The 15,830-nt window shown below is 48.9% G+C and overlaps 1 protein-coding gene across 5 annotated transcripts in view; it reads right to left on the bottom strand.

The window, feature by feature from the left end:
- Positions 1-11,348, bottom strand: part of AUTS2 (activator of transcription and developmental regulator AUTS2) — a 790,872-nt gene extending 779,524 nt beyond the window's left edge. For 3 of the 5 annotated variants that reach the window (XM_037375122.1, XM_037375125.1, XM_037375124.1), the window contains exon 1: positions 10,464-11,347. In XM_037375122.1, coding sequence (XP_037231019.1) covers positions 10,464-10,757 — 294 coding nt within the window. In that variant the 5' untranslated portion in view covers positions 10,758-11,347. Of the gene's footprint in view, positions 1-10,463 lie in introns of all 5 variants that reach the window. The other 2 variants (XM_037375123.1, XM_037375126.1) reach the window with 2 other exon arrangements.
- Between the last annotated feature and the right edge of the window lie 4,482 nt (positions 11,349-15,830).

The following is a 15,830-nucleotide window of genomic DNA, read 5'->3' as shown; positions in this document are numbered from 1 at the left end:
GAAAAATACTATTACATAAAATTGCTAAGATACTTTATAGCCATTTCACAGACTCAGTAATGATTTACATCAGATCTGAATTGTGCCAACGTATCTGAAATGTATAAATTTTAAGAGAAGTTTCCTTACTGGCAACCTCCATCACCTGCAGCACGGCAGAACCAAGACCTGTTGTTACAGTGCAGTTTTCAAAAGCATTTAACTGAGCTCAAACGCTACAGAAAGTCAATGTCAAGGACGCTTCAGCCCTCTAGTTTAAGAAGAGCTGGGACAGATCTGAAACGGTCCAGTTGATGCCTCTTTTCTAAGGGAAGGGTCCCCCATGAAGAACGCGATCCTCCAGCAGTCACCTGCTCTGTATTTCTTGCTCCTCCCCTGCCCCTCAAGATCATCCAGCCTGTTCCCATCACAAAGCCTCAGTGACACCAAATTAATAAATTCTACTGTTGCTAAAAACCCGAACAGGGAGGGCTAGGTAAAAGATTAAATAGTTGGGTTTTTCACAACCGCACATCCAAGGAAATTTGCCAATGTCTTTTTATTTGCATATCTGGCAGACTGCCCCAGACAACTAATACGTAAGTGACAGCATACAGGTGTATTAGTTTAGAGTTTGCCTTTAATCTAGAGGTGTCAATTTGCTTCTGTTTTAATTACATCCATCTTGATATGTTATTACAACCTCATGAAACTTCTTCATTATGTGAATGGCTATAAATATATACACATGACAAACAGTTGTTATAAATTTTCTGGTTCAGCAGTGGAGGCACAGTATCTTAGCCCACACATCATGTACATTTAAAGTTTCAGTGCTCCCCTTCCTCTCCCTCCACCCCTCCCCTTTCCCCTTCTCTGTTCTTTCATCCAAGATATTTTTTCCCCCCTATATTTAACGGATCCTCTAAAATTCCTTCACTAGTAGCAGCATTCTGATACAAATACTATCAGCTTACAGAGCCGCTTCAGCCCATGTGTGTCCTTCTGGGCTGCGCCTCAATGAGAAGGTCTGTTTGTCATTAGGCAAATATAAGGAGATTGCACTGAGGCCTTATAAACATGCAAAGATCCACTTTTGTAGCTACATAATTCACTGAGTTTTTCAACACACATTCTGAGGTTGAAAACTTGGCAAATCCATCCACCAGATGTATCTTTCTGATCCCAGAACTCATTAAAATTTACTTTTTTTCTTTTCTTTTTTTTTCCAAGTCCAACAGACTCAGCTGTTGAGCCACATTAATTGCATTTTTATTATTTTTTTCCATAGTTAAAATGACTAATGCTAGAAGAGTCACTGCCTACAAGCACAACAGCCAGCCAGTAAAAATTACTAGGACTTTTAATCATTCAGTAATATCCAAATCACATAAAATTCAGAAAAGCAATTTGGTCCCCTCAAAACAGACGGTTTTGATTTTCAGTATTTATTTTGAATTTTCTTTAAGGGAAGAAAAGAGAAGAGAAAAGACACAATTTCACACCAAAAGATTCCATTCAAAGGTCAAAGCGCCCTTGACGTGCATTAAAAGCCACAACACTAACAGAGTTGCAACATAAATCGTCCCCAACAGCAGCACTTCTTCGCTTGCCTCCTTACCACACAGACTCCTCGGAGGTCAAAGCTACTTTCGCTGCCTCAGCCCTCCATTGGTGCCCGCTCTGATGGATGTCACATCCCACCGAGCCCTTCAACACATCTGGCCAGCTCTGGAGCAAGCTGGAGAGTGTGTGTTACCCAGCTCTTGCGACAGCGGCACCTCCCAGCTCCTTCCCCTGTGCCTTCTGGAAGCTGGGGACCAGATGCCAGTTTCTGAAGGACCCCCGAAGGACACTCGTGGCACCCTCCAGAGACGCACAGTGCTAAGCACCTGGATGTGCAGAAACCAAGGAGAAAGTGACAACAGTGGTCAGAGGCCAGGTGAAGACCAGAGCTGCCACCTCCCAGGCAGCTATCCCTATTTCATGGCAACAAGCCGGGTCCTTTGGCCACTTCTCCTCCATCCCCACCATCTGTGTAAGAAAGAAGGCTCAAAAAAAATGAAGCAGATTCTCACACTGAAAGGTCTCAGGTCACTTACAACTTCCAGAGCAAAAGTAAATAAAAATCAATGCCTTGAGCAATTATCACCTTGTATCTAAGTCTCAGCAACAGGAAATTCTGTGCAAAGAGCAAAATACCGGCTGTCCAAGCTTGCCAGAAGGGAGAAGTTAGACCACGCGGGCTCCGCACCCACGGCCACCACTCTCCCACGCCGGAGACACCTGCGTGTGGTCCAGGAGAAGCCGGGGCAAGCACTTGTGTCTCATCGGTTCCACTTCACAGGCAAAGAAATGAAAATGCCTTTGCAACACAGGGAGGGTGAGTTAACGGCAGGTGTAGGATGCTCCACAGCAGCCTGCAGGCTGGGTCACCCTGAGCCCCGATGCTGGGTCACCTGGGACGTGGTAACCTGTACCCACACGCAGGGAAAAGGGTGACAGTGGCTTGTGGATCTCGCCAGCAGCTAAGGGGGTCATAACACCAGGTATCATCACTGTTATATACCCTCTGAAAAACAGTCAGCCTATTATGGACCAAAGCTCCTCCCAAACTTTCATCGATTTGGTTCTGGATCTGACCACTGTTTGATCGCGCAGGACTGTAAAACATGTTTTGACATCTGATACAATGCTGTTACAATTACTCTGCAACACAAGGAGTACCTCTGCAGAACATCAGCCACCTAAAAGTTAATTTAGCCTGGAACCTCCTGGTGCCTGCCTCTACCTCCCCCTCCAACTGAGGTGCGCACCGCCGTCCTGCAGCACCCACAGACCTCCCCAGATGGCTTCATTCAAATGATGCTCAGCACAGGGCATGTCTCAAAGGTTGAAGATGTTTGCTTGTTTTGATGAGCTCATGCAGCAAAGGACAAGCCCAGGCTTGTGGATGGGGAAGACAGAGATTGGTGGTGGTTTTATTCCCAAGCCAGTAAGTCCCCTCTGCTACCAAAGAAAAGTATGAAAAGAAGTGATTTATAAAAGCCCTGATTCTGAAGTAGAAGCAACTTCCACTTTGGGAAGCTGGCAAACACATGTGAGACAGATTAAAGGGCAAGCATTTCTGGAAAGAACGCCAAACTGATCTCCTGCGTGGCTGTGGAGTAACTATTCCCATTTGGACTTGGGATGTTAATCATATCTGTAATACGTGCATCAGCCAGCGTTACACAACCTCAGGTTCAGACAGCCAGGAACTTGGGCGCATCAGATATCAATACACCTCTGCACGTCTCCCATGTCTTTGTCTCAAGAGATTTTAAAACCAGCAAGACCAAGACGCACCCCAAAGTAAATGCACATGGAGCATATGTCATGCAACATGATCGAATTAAACCTGATAGCCAAAACCTCACAAACTGAAAAATATCTGCAGTGCCAAGGAATAAACTGTTTCTTTTGTTGACTTTTATCCCACCACTCCTGCACGGGGGAGGACAGAACCAAAACTACTGCCTGTAATATTTGCCTAACTAAAGACATACCCTTTAGGTTGAAACCTTCTCTCTACACTGCATGAGCGTGTGAACTTCAGCAGCGGTGTTGCCAAGATACAAAGAGGAGAATCTCAAGATAATAAGGTAACACACTATTTAAAGGCAAATAGTACAGCAGAGCCGAGCTGGGGATGTGACAAATTGCCACTGACTGTTCTGCTGCTACAGCAAAACAAATCCCTACCTGCATTAGCCATTTCTCGTTACTTACAGAGGAGTTGAGAGGACTATGACGTTCTGAAGTGGTCTTCACCATGACTTGGCATCGAGTCAAAATGACAACAAACTGACTCTACAAAAAACGCATACAGCTGGTAATTTGTGGCATGCACCATGCCAAACGCCAGCGAGAACACAGACACCAAACAGATAAATCACAAGGATGATGCGCAAGAACCCAGAGAAACGTTTGAAGCAATTTTCCCTCGCGGAACCAAGGCGACATTGCCTCGGCAAAGCCCTGCAGCTCAAGCAAATGAAAACTGAGAGTTAAACATTTCCCCATTTCAGCCCACAACTTCCTAACTCCATTACCTTTTTATTAATTGCATTTGAGACTTCACTAAACTTGAGCTTCGTCTATTTTTAAAACCGGTCTGACTCAACTTATTGTTGCTCAGAACAAAGATTAAAGTTCTAATTTAGCTGCAGATAATTACAAGGCTGCAGGTCAGACCCCCAGTGTAATGTGGTAGGGTCTTCCAGTCAAACTGATAGAAAGAGTCCTTAAAAAAAAAAAAAAAAAAAAAAAAGTACCAAAGACGGGGGGAAACAAGGGGGGAAACAGGGGGCCGTCTCACCGAGTAAATAACGATTCTGCCTTTCTCCCAGAGTTACCAGGTTTAACGACTTTTTAAGTGGGGACACATTTTGTTGAGTATTCCCCCTTGGTACCAGCAGCAGGGCTCTCACCAAGGAGCATTTACATACACAGCAATGGATCTTTCCTGAAACTTCTACTTTTGGTAACAACATCCCTCTCTAGTTCTCAGTGTTCCCATGCAGTCCCTGATATTTCTCTATTGATCTCAGTGTTGTAACTCAATCTTTCAATTACTCAGCCCCTTGATGTCTTTCTGCTGATTTTTTTTTTGCCTTTCCCTAGTGATCATTTTCCTTCCAAGTTCCTGATCCTTTCCCCTTATTTTATAAATCTGTTTCTTTACACTCCCTCATCCCAGCAGAGGCCCCAGATATTTAATGAGAAAGGGCTTAGTTCCTCACCCAAACAGCACAAAGCAGAAAAAAAAAAAAAAAAACATGCCAAAAGGAGGATAAGGGTGTCTTTTGCCTACTGATATGTGTCATAATTCCCATTAATGTTAATCTTACAAGTGGGGCCAGTGGAGACTGATTGAATCATATTTATCTAAAGGACTTGTCCTTATAGTTTAAACCCTTCCCGGCTTCAACTCGAGGGCACTGTGCCTCCTGCCACCACCTATGGGAATGGCAAAGATCCCCACCTTCCTTACACCGTTCCCTTCAGGAGTTTAAGCAAACATTTATGCAACAATCACAACCCTTGGCCGTTATCTGCCCAAAGACACAGTTTCAGCTCTTCAACAGCTACCGAAGTCAGCAGGAGTTGTGGGTGCCCCACCTCCCAGAAAGGTATCAGGCTTTTATAAGTAATTTTAAAGTATTTTTTAATTTAAATTATTTAAATTTAAAGTCGTATTTTATTTAAAGCATTCAGGTGCCCAAATGATAGTAACAAGAGGTTTCAAAAATTGCCCAAGCGGTTCATTTAGCAGAATATGCATCGCGCTTTTTTCAGTCCCGCTTTCAGTTCGGGTTGCTGTTTTTCCAGGTCTGGTGGCTGAGGGTTTTCATCAAGAGATTCAGTTGCTCTGTCAAGGTTATCTCGAAATTTGATCTCAGGTCAATTTACTGTTTCCTCTAAATACACAAGGAAAATAATAAGCACATCTCTTCATATGATATCCCCATGTCAGACAAAACCTCATGCCACTCACCGTCCACAGATACCTTAATTTAGTTGCTCTCTTCTTTTCTCTGTGGTCTAAATCTGCAGACTTGCATGTGCAAACAGAGACTAGGACAAACACCTAAGCGTCTAAGCAGTCAATAAACACAAGAAGGACTACCAAGATTTGCTGACAGCACTGAACAAACACCTGATGTTATGATGCTGCTGCGGTAAGGCAGGAAGATCAAATTCCTTTTGAAATATGAAGGGATAGAGGCAAGGCAGAACAAACTTGCTTGAAATCTCAGAGAATGTAAGTAAACAGGCTAATCAGGCCAGCTAAAAGGCTGGTGAGAAAAGCATGATTTGGGGAGGAAAGCCACGCTGCAAGCCAGTCATTCTGGTGTCCAGCTCGAAGCTTCTGCTGTCACACAGCCAAACAATTTCTATTTTCAGTGGGCCGTGCCTAGCGATGGGTATCACACAACAGTTATTAAAGTAAATTCCTGCATTCAGATGCATACACAGAGCTACACTGTCAGCGCGCACAGACACACAACTGAGACCACAGTATCTTCAGAGCCTTCCTGTTACTTCCACAGTTTGCTTGTGCTAACAGTAGTGTCTCTATTTTAAAGGCCACATCAGCTGCGAAGCTTTACTCCATCTAGTCTCATATTATCTGTCCAACATATAAAACTGCCGTAGCTAACATCTGCCTAAATCACGTAAACACGGTGGAACAATTGCTTAAAAATTATTTACACTAGCTGGATGGAATCATCTGACACAGAATTTGAAGCTCATTAAACAGCTCCTTGACAAATATTTGTCAGCATTTCTCATTTGTAATTAATTATATTGGGCTTTACCTGGCAATAATTTAGCATGGTCTCAAAACAGACTAAGGCTGGTGTGCGGAACAGAAATTAGCTCAGTAAAGGCAGGGTGAGAAATTGTGCCAGTTCTTTGAAACAAGAATCCCCATTTAAATGCAAGTGTCCCCCCCCTTCCCGCCCCACATCACTTCTATCTGTGCTTTATAAATATCTGTGTCCCATTTCAGGCTTGTCAGATGAACTGCCCGAGTTGAAGCTAAACAAACATCTGCAGAAAAAACTCATTACTTAGTGTTCAGAAAACCTGAAACCAACTGCTTATTCCGTAGGGATGGTCAAGAGCTGACTCAGGAAACCTAAAGCACTTCCCAGGCTTTAAGCTATCTTAACATTCAGGTCAGATTTCATTTCTCATCACAGCAAACCATCTTTGCCACGGCACGTCAACAGCCATGTCACGTCGGTCTGCTGCCCGGAGTCCTACGCACCAGGGGGTAGAGGAGGGAGATATCTTCCTGAAATCTCGCCTCGCCACAGCGCTCCGCAGAAACCTTCTCGCCAGTACTGCCAGAGCACGTTGTGGAGAAAGTCACTCCAACGGATTGATTTAGCATGTCTTGAGAAACGTCCTTTCGCTGTCAAACTGGTGTCTAAAATGCCCACCTGGGTCTGGAGAACCTCGTGCTATTACTGTCAGTAAGGAAGACGCCAGCAGCGCAGCACGGGCTACACCAAGCCGAGGAAGGTGGTCAGCTTGACAAGCCACCAGCGACACCAAGACAGGCACCGAGTCCCCGTGCCTTTCTCTTTTTACAGCTGGGAGACTCGAGAGGTCAGGGAAGTGATGTGCGAGTCACTGCTCCGGAGCGAGCTGCAGAGCTCCCTGCTGTCAGTCCCAGCAAGGCCACGCGCAGGAGGATCTGGTGAACCAGGTCAAACAGTAGGAGCACATCTCAGCTGCTTAACTACAGAGTAAGCGGTGGTTTCTGAAGGTCAAAGCGCCAAGATGCTGTCCAGTGTGTAGGTGGCAGGCCCACACTGCACATCACTCCACCAGAGTCCAGCCAGGCCAGGCAAGGATCAGCCTGGACACAGCTGCAATCATACTGGATTTGCTTGACCATAACTTCAGGGCGGGGGGGTGGGGGGGTGGTGCAGATTTAAAAAAACAACTATGAGAACCCACCATCTTCATTCAGCTCCCTCTTCCCCTCTATTCCCCACACAACCATCAGGGAGATGAAGGTGTGGAGCACCCTAAACCATAAACCAGACAGGTAACTAGAAGCAGATGGCCTCTATTTCTACACCGAACAATTTACACCTGAGAAGCATGAGAAAGCTACCGATACCTGGACAGAAAAACAGCTCCGAGGGTGGGAGCTGGCTGAAAAGATAGTTTTGCTTCAAGAGATGGGAATTTTTATCAACATAACCATAATAGGCACAGGTGACTCCTACTGAAGCTGCAGCGGCCTTGGGACACGTGCCCGTCTTGTGTCCCCTTGCCACCTACGAGCCTCACACAACCTGGCGTTTTGCAGTTCGGGCTTTTTCAGTCACCTCAACAAAAAGCATTTACTAAAGGACAGGTAAAACAAAGCTAGATGGAAATTCTTGCTCTTCATCCCAGCTTTACACACAGAATTCACATGAAGACGCTGGGGTGACAGCTCACATCCACCCAACTCACACACCTACTGCCACAAAGGCGTTCCTGTAAGCCAAGAGCTCAGCCTCGTCCCACCACGGTAGCTGTCCCTCCCCCCACGTGAGCCACCCTCCCCTCGCCTGGACCGCGGGTCTCCACCTTCCAGCGGCGAGTACATTCCACACTTTGGTCCTCCCTGTTTTTCGCATGGAACAGACAAAACACACTCTGTCTCTGCAGGCTTCCACCTGAGCCAAGCCTGAGAAAAAACTGACATTCAAGTACAAAGCCTGGGCTGGGGCAGCCTTGTCACATGCCAGGCACAAGTGTCTTCTGGAACCTGGGGAGAAACCTGCAGGACCCCCAACGAGCTGGGGGTAGACCCAGAGCATGAGAGGTATAAACACCAGGGCACCTCTCCATGGCCCCCAAGGCTTCTCCTCTCCACTCAAACACGTTAACACCTCAACATCTCACCAAGGCTGAGATATCTCGCCCCACCAGTCACTTGCAACCTCCTCGCCAACACTAAAATCACAATAAAAACTTCAGGCTGTGACACGCAACGTACGTGGTAATTCCTGCCACGTTGGGCTCCTGCCTGAGACACCTTCATCTCCCTCTGATCCTCAGAAACAAGTTTCTCAACATACATACCGAGCTGCAGGAAAAAGCACCTAACAACGATTTTGTGACATTATTTCTCAACGCAGCATGAAATCGTTAGGTCAAAATGTGCCACCTATCACATGAACATTAAAAGTATGTCAAGTCTCAGTGTGCGAGCTATTGTTTTATCTGAATGTGATATTAGCTGGCAGAACTGGGTAATGTTTCTGCGCTCCTTTTTAGTGATATAAGATTACGACAGGATGCAAGTAGTAGCCATTCTTGGCTTTGCAAAGAGAAAAGAGCACAGTAATTATTTTCATTTCAAGTGGAAAATAAACAAGAAGTGAAACGGAATAAAGAAATTTTCTAAAACACCCTACCAAGTTCTGACCATAAAACTTGCTCTTCACTTCCCCTCCAGAAAGGACTACAGTCAAATCCTGAAGCCCGTATTCCCATAAACCCCCTGACGACACAAACCGGGGGCTTTGTTTGAGGAAGAGCAGAATTTGGTCCCAAACAGCAGCATGCAAAGCTTGCTCCCACTGACAAACATGTCCTCGCACTCCTGCCCTCCCTGCCTGGAGCAGGGCACTTGTGGCTGGGCTCCCCAGGTGAGAAATGGTGGTAAAATCCAGGCTCGTCATTAGCTCGGCGTTTGCTCGTTACTGCTTCCATGAGCCCAACACCAACCATGTGGAGGTTTGCTGGAGTGAAAAAATCCTCCCTTCAGCCACAGCAGAGCAAGTTCTCTTGGAGGCATTCAGTCTGGATGGATACAGGTGTAACCAAGGTCAAAATGTGGCTCCAAATCCAGAGGAAAAAAAGACACAAAACCCCCTGAAAATGCCGCTAAGTATTCCCGGCTAAATATTCAAACAGCCTAAGAGCTACACAGATATTTTTTTTTTTTGTTGTGAAACAATCAGCTTCATCTCCGCATTTATTTTGACAGTTCCTAATCGTTCCAGTTGTGACTCCAGCGCAAGTAAACCCAAATAAATCTGCTTTTTCACCACAGCAAACTTCTCCGGAGCAGAAGTTATAAACAACAAAGCCCTTCAAACAAACAGGCTGGAGCTTCCCATGGGCGGCCGCATCCCCACCATGACCCTGGATGCGCTGACAGTGCTTCCACGGTCTCGGGTGGGTGGGTTGAGGAGGCACTGGGGGGGTGAGGCTGGGTCGGGAGGAGGGTGGCACCGGGAAGCCCCGGGCGGTGCCACCCTCCCCCCGACCCAGCCTCACCTTACCCGCACCTCTTCTTCCAGCATTTGGAGGGGGGGGGAATGTTCAGTGCCCCCCGTGGGGTGACAGGCCGTCGAGCCCACTCGTGAGGCCGGCAGGGAGCGCGGCAGGACGAGCGACCCCCACCCAGCAGCCAGACAAACCCACGCATCGACATCCCCCCCCCCATTCTCCCCGACCCCCCGGCCACGCCGCCCCGCGGACACGAGTGGGACACGGCGACGCGAGAAAAGTTTGCTCCGTGGGAGGGGAAGGGAAACGCCGGCGGGAGCCCCGCGGGGGGAGCGCTCGCAACTCCCCGCTGCCCTACCGAAGGCGCCCCGGGGGGTGGCCGCCCCGGTCCCCGCCGCCGCCGCCGCCGCCGCGCCGGAGCCCCCCGCCGCCCGCCGGGAGCGGCGCGCCAGGCTGCAGGTGTCGGCGGCAGGCAGGGAGAGAAGGGAGGGGACCGGGGCACCCCGGGGACGGGGAAGGGGCGGTGGGACCGCCCCCGCGGGCACCCCCGGCGGCGCCGGCCCGGGGGGGTGTCTGGAGGGGGGGGGGGCGGGGGGGTGAGGGGGGGGCGTCCGGGTCGTCGTTGCGGGGGGCTCCCCCCGCCGCTGCCCCCACACAATGAGGCGCACACAAAGCGCCGCCGCTCCTACCTCCAGCGCCTCGAAAGTGACGAAGCTGGACATCGCGAAACCGTCGATAATGTCCTCTTCGGCCGAGGAGGACTCCCGCCGCTTCCTCCGGGGGGGCCGCGGCCGGGACGGCGGCGGGGGCCCATTGTCTTCCTTCTCCGAGCCCGAGGAGGAGAGCGCTGCGGCGGCCCCGGGGCTGGCGGCCCCGCCGGCGGCTGAGCCGCGCCGCCCGCCTTTGGCTCGCCGCTCCCGGTCGCGCTGGGACCGCGATCGCCGCTTCTTCCGAAGCCCGTTGCATCGCGCCGGGCCATCCATGTCTCTCGCCGGCTCTCCCTCTCGCTCTCGTCCCCCCCCGCCCCACCGCAGCCACAAATCCGGCTCCCCCGGCGGAATAACGGGGGAGGGAGGGAGGGAGAGAGGGAAGGAGAAAGGGAGGGAGGAGAGGACAGCAAGGGGGTGGGGGGGGGGATGAAAGAATCCGAGTGCGGTTCCACCACCACCAGCAGCAAGCACCAAATGTAAGAGATTCCTATAAGCGAGCCAAGGAAAGTAATGGCTGATCTCAGGTCGCCTTTGTAAAAAGAGAGAGAGAGAGAGAGAGAGAGAGAGAGAGAGAGAAAGGAAAAAGAAAAAAAGAGGGGGAAAAAAAAAAACCCTCACCAAGCAGGCAATAAATCAGAATAGCGGAATGCTTTGATCAAGGGGCTGGGAGGGCGAGGATCTTCGAAAGAGGAAAAAAAGCAGAGAAGAAGGGGGGGAATAAAGAAAGAAGGAGAGAGACCCGCTGGAAGGAGGGAGCTGAGAGTATTTCCTTGCACAAAATTTATTTTCTTTCTTCCTTTCCTCCCCAACTAAAAGAAGTTCCAGGTGGGGGGAAAAAAAATAGATATATATGTATAGATGTATGGAGCTCTCTTTCTCTCTGCGTGTGTGTGTGTGTGCGTGTGTGTGCAGGAAGGGTGCAGCCTTCCCCTCCCCACGAACACGCACTCCTCTCCCCCTCCTCCTTTATCTCCCTGGATCAAACACAATAATAATAATAACGATGCATCCAGATGCAATTTTCTCAGGCACCGACCAGGGATGGACTGTGGAGTGGAGATCGGATCCCAGCCCGGTCCCTCCAAAAACAAAACCAAACAATAAAAGAAGAAAAAAGAAAAAAAAAAAAAAAAGGAAAGAAAAAAAAGGGGGGAAAAAGAAGGAAGGGGAAAAAAGCCCCAAAACACGCCCACCCACCCCAGCTATTAATACGGATCAATCATGGCAAATTCATCGGATTAATTGTGGCGAGGCGGGGGGTGCTGGTGGTGGTGACAATAGATCCGAGCGGGGGGGGGAGGCTGCCCCCTCCCCAAAACCGGCAACAACAACAACGATAATTACAAAAAAGGCAGAGGTGGTGCCGCGGCCCGAGTCCGCTCCGGCGGGGCCGGCCCCGCTGCGCGCTGCCGCCGCCGTGCCCCCGCTGCCCGCCGGGGAGGGGGGGAGGGAGAGGGCGGGGCGGCCCGGCCTGGCACGGGGCAGCCGACGCGGGGCAGCCGGCGCGAGCGCAGCGGCCGCGCAGCCGGCGCGGGGCGGATGGCGGTGCTGGCCCCCAGCGGCCGCCGGCCCCGCGCCCGCGCCGGTCACGTGGCCGCCGCCCCGCCCGCTTCTCCGCTCGGCGCCGCGTGAAATGCGGCGCCCCGGCCGCGCGAAATAAGTTGCGGGCATGCGCGCAGGGCCTGCGCACTCGGCGGCGGGAGGGCGGGCCGCGCTGCCCCCCTCCCCGTCCCCGCCCGCCTCACGCCCCCCTGCCGCCCGCGTCCCGCCAACTTTCTCCTCAGTTTCACCCGTCCCGCTCTCGCACCCCACCGCCTCCTTCCCTCGTGGCCGGCAGCCCCCTCAGGTGCTCCTCTCACTGCCTCGGCCACCGCCGTGCTGAGCCCTTGCTCAGCCTCGGTGTCCAGGCCTGCCTCCTGCCCGCGGGTACAGTGGGCTTTCGCCTTCCCCTGAGGTGACTCCGCGCACACACACCCCCGGGAAAGCAGGGCTGCCAACATGGCAGCACCCCAACATGGCTGCCACCACACAGGTGGTGGGCCGGCAGGGGCAGCAGGCTGGGGCTTTCCCCAGCCGGGGCTTGGCCGCCTGGCCCTCAGCAGCCCCTCACCTGGCCCCCACCAGCCCCTGGCATGGCCCTTACTCTGCCCTTCCTGTGGGGCATGTGGCCATTTGCCTTCCTCACCCTTCTCTTCAGGTTCCCCACCACAGTTGTGCGCAGGGGCTGTGTTAGGGCATATTGCCCGTGCCACCTCAGGACCAAAAAGGCCCTGGCACTAACAAATCTACTTCCTTGGCCTGTCCTTATGGCCACCCCTCTCACCTGGTGCTTCTGTCACCTGCCTGGTGGGAGCAGCTGGGGGAACAGGCATGGAAGGAGAGGGGAGTGTGAAGCTGCTTGACTGGCTTTGGCGGGAAAGCAGTAGGAGCAGAGACCTGGGAGGGTTAGGACATGCGCAGGGAAGGAAGAAGGAAGGGGAGGAGCAAGGTGGGGAAGAGAACCGAACATGTGGCACCCTGACGCTCAGGGTGCAGAAGAGGGGCTCTGGACCCACAAGCACTGGTTTCCCTCTGTCTGCCAGGTGATCAGCCCACTGCACGGTTTGATATGTACTGGAGGAGGTTGGAGGGGAAAAAGAGAAAGGAAATCATTTAATACTCCATCAGTACCAGAACCAAACCTGCCTCTTGCTGCCTCCTGTAGCTGCTAATTATTCTCCATTGAGGTGCCAAGAAGGGCAGCAGCAAGGGGAGTGAACGCGGGCTGAGAGCGTCGGTGTGTATTTTTCCAACATGCTCCCTCTAGGCTGGTCTGATTCTCCAGGGATGATGCTCTGCTTGACGGTGTAATATGTTGTTTACTCCATACCTTAACTTTGGCCACTGATTAAGTAATATTCTTAATATATATTCTATGACTATTAAGCGATGACATGAAATACTGGGAATCAGATACACCCTGTCTATCTGGAAGGCAAGTGACATCTTCGCCGCCTCTCTCCACGCCACATCTCCTGGGCAGTATGCAGTGACTTTTAAGCTGGTGCATATGGGTGTGAACCAGAAGAGGAGGAAGCACAAAGCTGTCAGTAATCCGATAGTTTGAGAGCATGTACCTTACAGAAGGGCCACACTGCTCATTGCAGAGGGGCATGGTTAGTTTTTAAACATTCTCAAATACTGAGCTAGAGAACATCACCTCCTAGATCTGACCTTAGATCTCTGTGTTCAGATATTTTTTTTGTCTGTTTAACAAATGTGTTTCTCTATCTTGCTTCAGGTTCTTCTGTCTCAATTATAGTTGCCTGCCAGATCTATATAATCTTACTATACAGAAGCAGCTGTACAAGTATTGTTGAAGTGATACAATTTGTGTGTACAGGCAAGCTCAAATATTACAAGGTCTGTCTTCTGAGAAATATTAAGCTGTACTGTATCAAACAACTGTTACCTGTTGGGTTTTTTGGAAAATAACTATGTAATTTTCAGGGCGATGTAATTGATTATAGTTTCTTGCACATCCATCACCATTAAAGTGACTTAAGAGACCTGTAGTCAGATACGTTTCTGCAGACACTCACTGCATGGCTGAAAGTCTGCTCTGTCTGTTTTCTTCTTGAATGCATGTATGTGGAAAACGGAAATGATACGTGATTTATTTTACTTTCTTTGTAGAAACAAATCCCTAGATTTGCATGTCTGAAAAAAATAAGATTAAAACCCATCCATCTAAATCATCCTCCACTGCAGAACGTTTTCCTTCTGCAGAGTATTTGTATCAAGCATTAGAAATCACTGGTCACCACCTTGGGCGCAATACAGGTGACTTACCCCTTTTCTGGGTCTGATCCAGCAGAAGCATTTCCACCAACCTTGACTGATTTGCAAGGGAGGCAGGTGGGCCTTACTGTCAACACAAAACCTCAGACGTACTCAGGAAGTTCTCCCTCCAGTGTGTTCCTGCCTCCAGCTGAGTATTTCAAGTCATCTTACCGGGAAGGATACCACAGACATTTGTTCTTAGGCTGCCTGTTAGCTTTTCCTCTAGAAATACATCTTGCCTGGCATCTGGTGTGAGAAAATAGCTCTTTTTTCTTTTGCCTTTTTTTTTTTCTTTGCCTTTTTTTTTTTTTTTTTTTTTTTTTTCCTCCTTACAGGCACTAATATGCTCTGGTACCTTGCTGAGTCACTGTTTTTGAGGTTAATGACTAGTGTACTCAATTGGATACTATTAACACCCACAGAAAGGGTACTTCTGGAACATGTACTAACAGACCTATAATCTTCTGATTTGAGACAGATAACAAAAGCTTTCTGTTCCTAAATAATGAAGAGAGAAAGGTTAACACAGACCAAAAGCAACAATTGCAATTTCCATACCACTGTTAGGCATTGGAGCAAAATAAAATTTGCAACTGTAAAAACACTAAAAGGGGTTTTCTTAGGATTAGCCCCTGGCATAGCTATCTGAAAAGGCTATTTGGAAATAACTTGAAAATCAAGAGGTAATTCGTTGCTTGAGGAAATGGCAAGAACCTTGCTTCTAGCAGGAGTAATTTGCACTGTGTTTTAGCATTAAGCTTTAAAGATGGAATTTTCAAGACTTTAGTCCACATAAGATGCCCAGCAATAGCAAATGTATCTTTCTGGGGTTAGCATCTTTTTAGGAGATGGGTAGTTTAAAGTAGCAGAATCAAAATCTTGCGGACTATTATTTTTGTTTTAGAAGGAGTATGATCTGGGAATGAAAAAAACAAGAGAAATGGGGAAAAGAGCCTTTTTGTTATTGTTTCAACTTTGCTCATACAGTGCATTTATAAGAATAGCAAATAATGAGAACCAAAATTCTAATACAAAATAGAAGCCAGGACAATTGTGTGAATGGCAGAGGAATTTAAAACAATTCCATGAAACTAAAACAATTTTCTCCATTGCTTATACAAATTGCATTGCTTATCAGAGAAGATTGACTAGCTTCATAGCAAAAGGGCTGGACTGGTTGTTTTCAAAGGTGTGCTCCTAGAGGGTGGTTTGAAACAGAAACAGTTAAGGAAGAAGGAGCGCCCGAAGTGAACTGTCAATGAAAAACAGAAAGCCATGACCTTTAAAAAAGGAAATGCTTCAAGAATAAGGATAAAGGCAGTACTAAAAGTAGTTAGTTGAAACACAGCAGAAGACAGGTTTCCAGAACAACATCAACGGAATATATATAGAGAAGAGAAAGTCATTCCTTTCACAAGCAAACGAACTAACCCAATCGGTGGAACTCACTGCTGCAAGGCAGCCCTGAGGTGAAGAATAATGACAACTTTCAGAGTAACCATAATATTGGTTACAAAGTGGCTG

The sequence above is a fragment of the Falco rusticolus genome, chromosome 1 (genome assembly GCF_015220075.1).
Source record: "Falco rusticolus isolate bFalRus1 chromosome 1, bFalRus1.pri, whole genome shotgun sequence".
NCBI classification, from domain to species: Eukaryota; Metazoa; Chordata; class Aves; order Falconiformes; family Falconidae; genus Falco; species Falco rusticolus.
The sequence above is the reverse complement of the archived record's forward strand: the minus strand, read 5'-3'. Positions and strand labels throughout refer to the sequence as shown.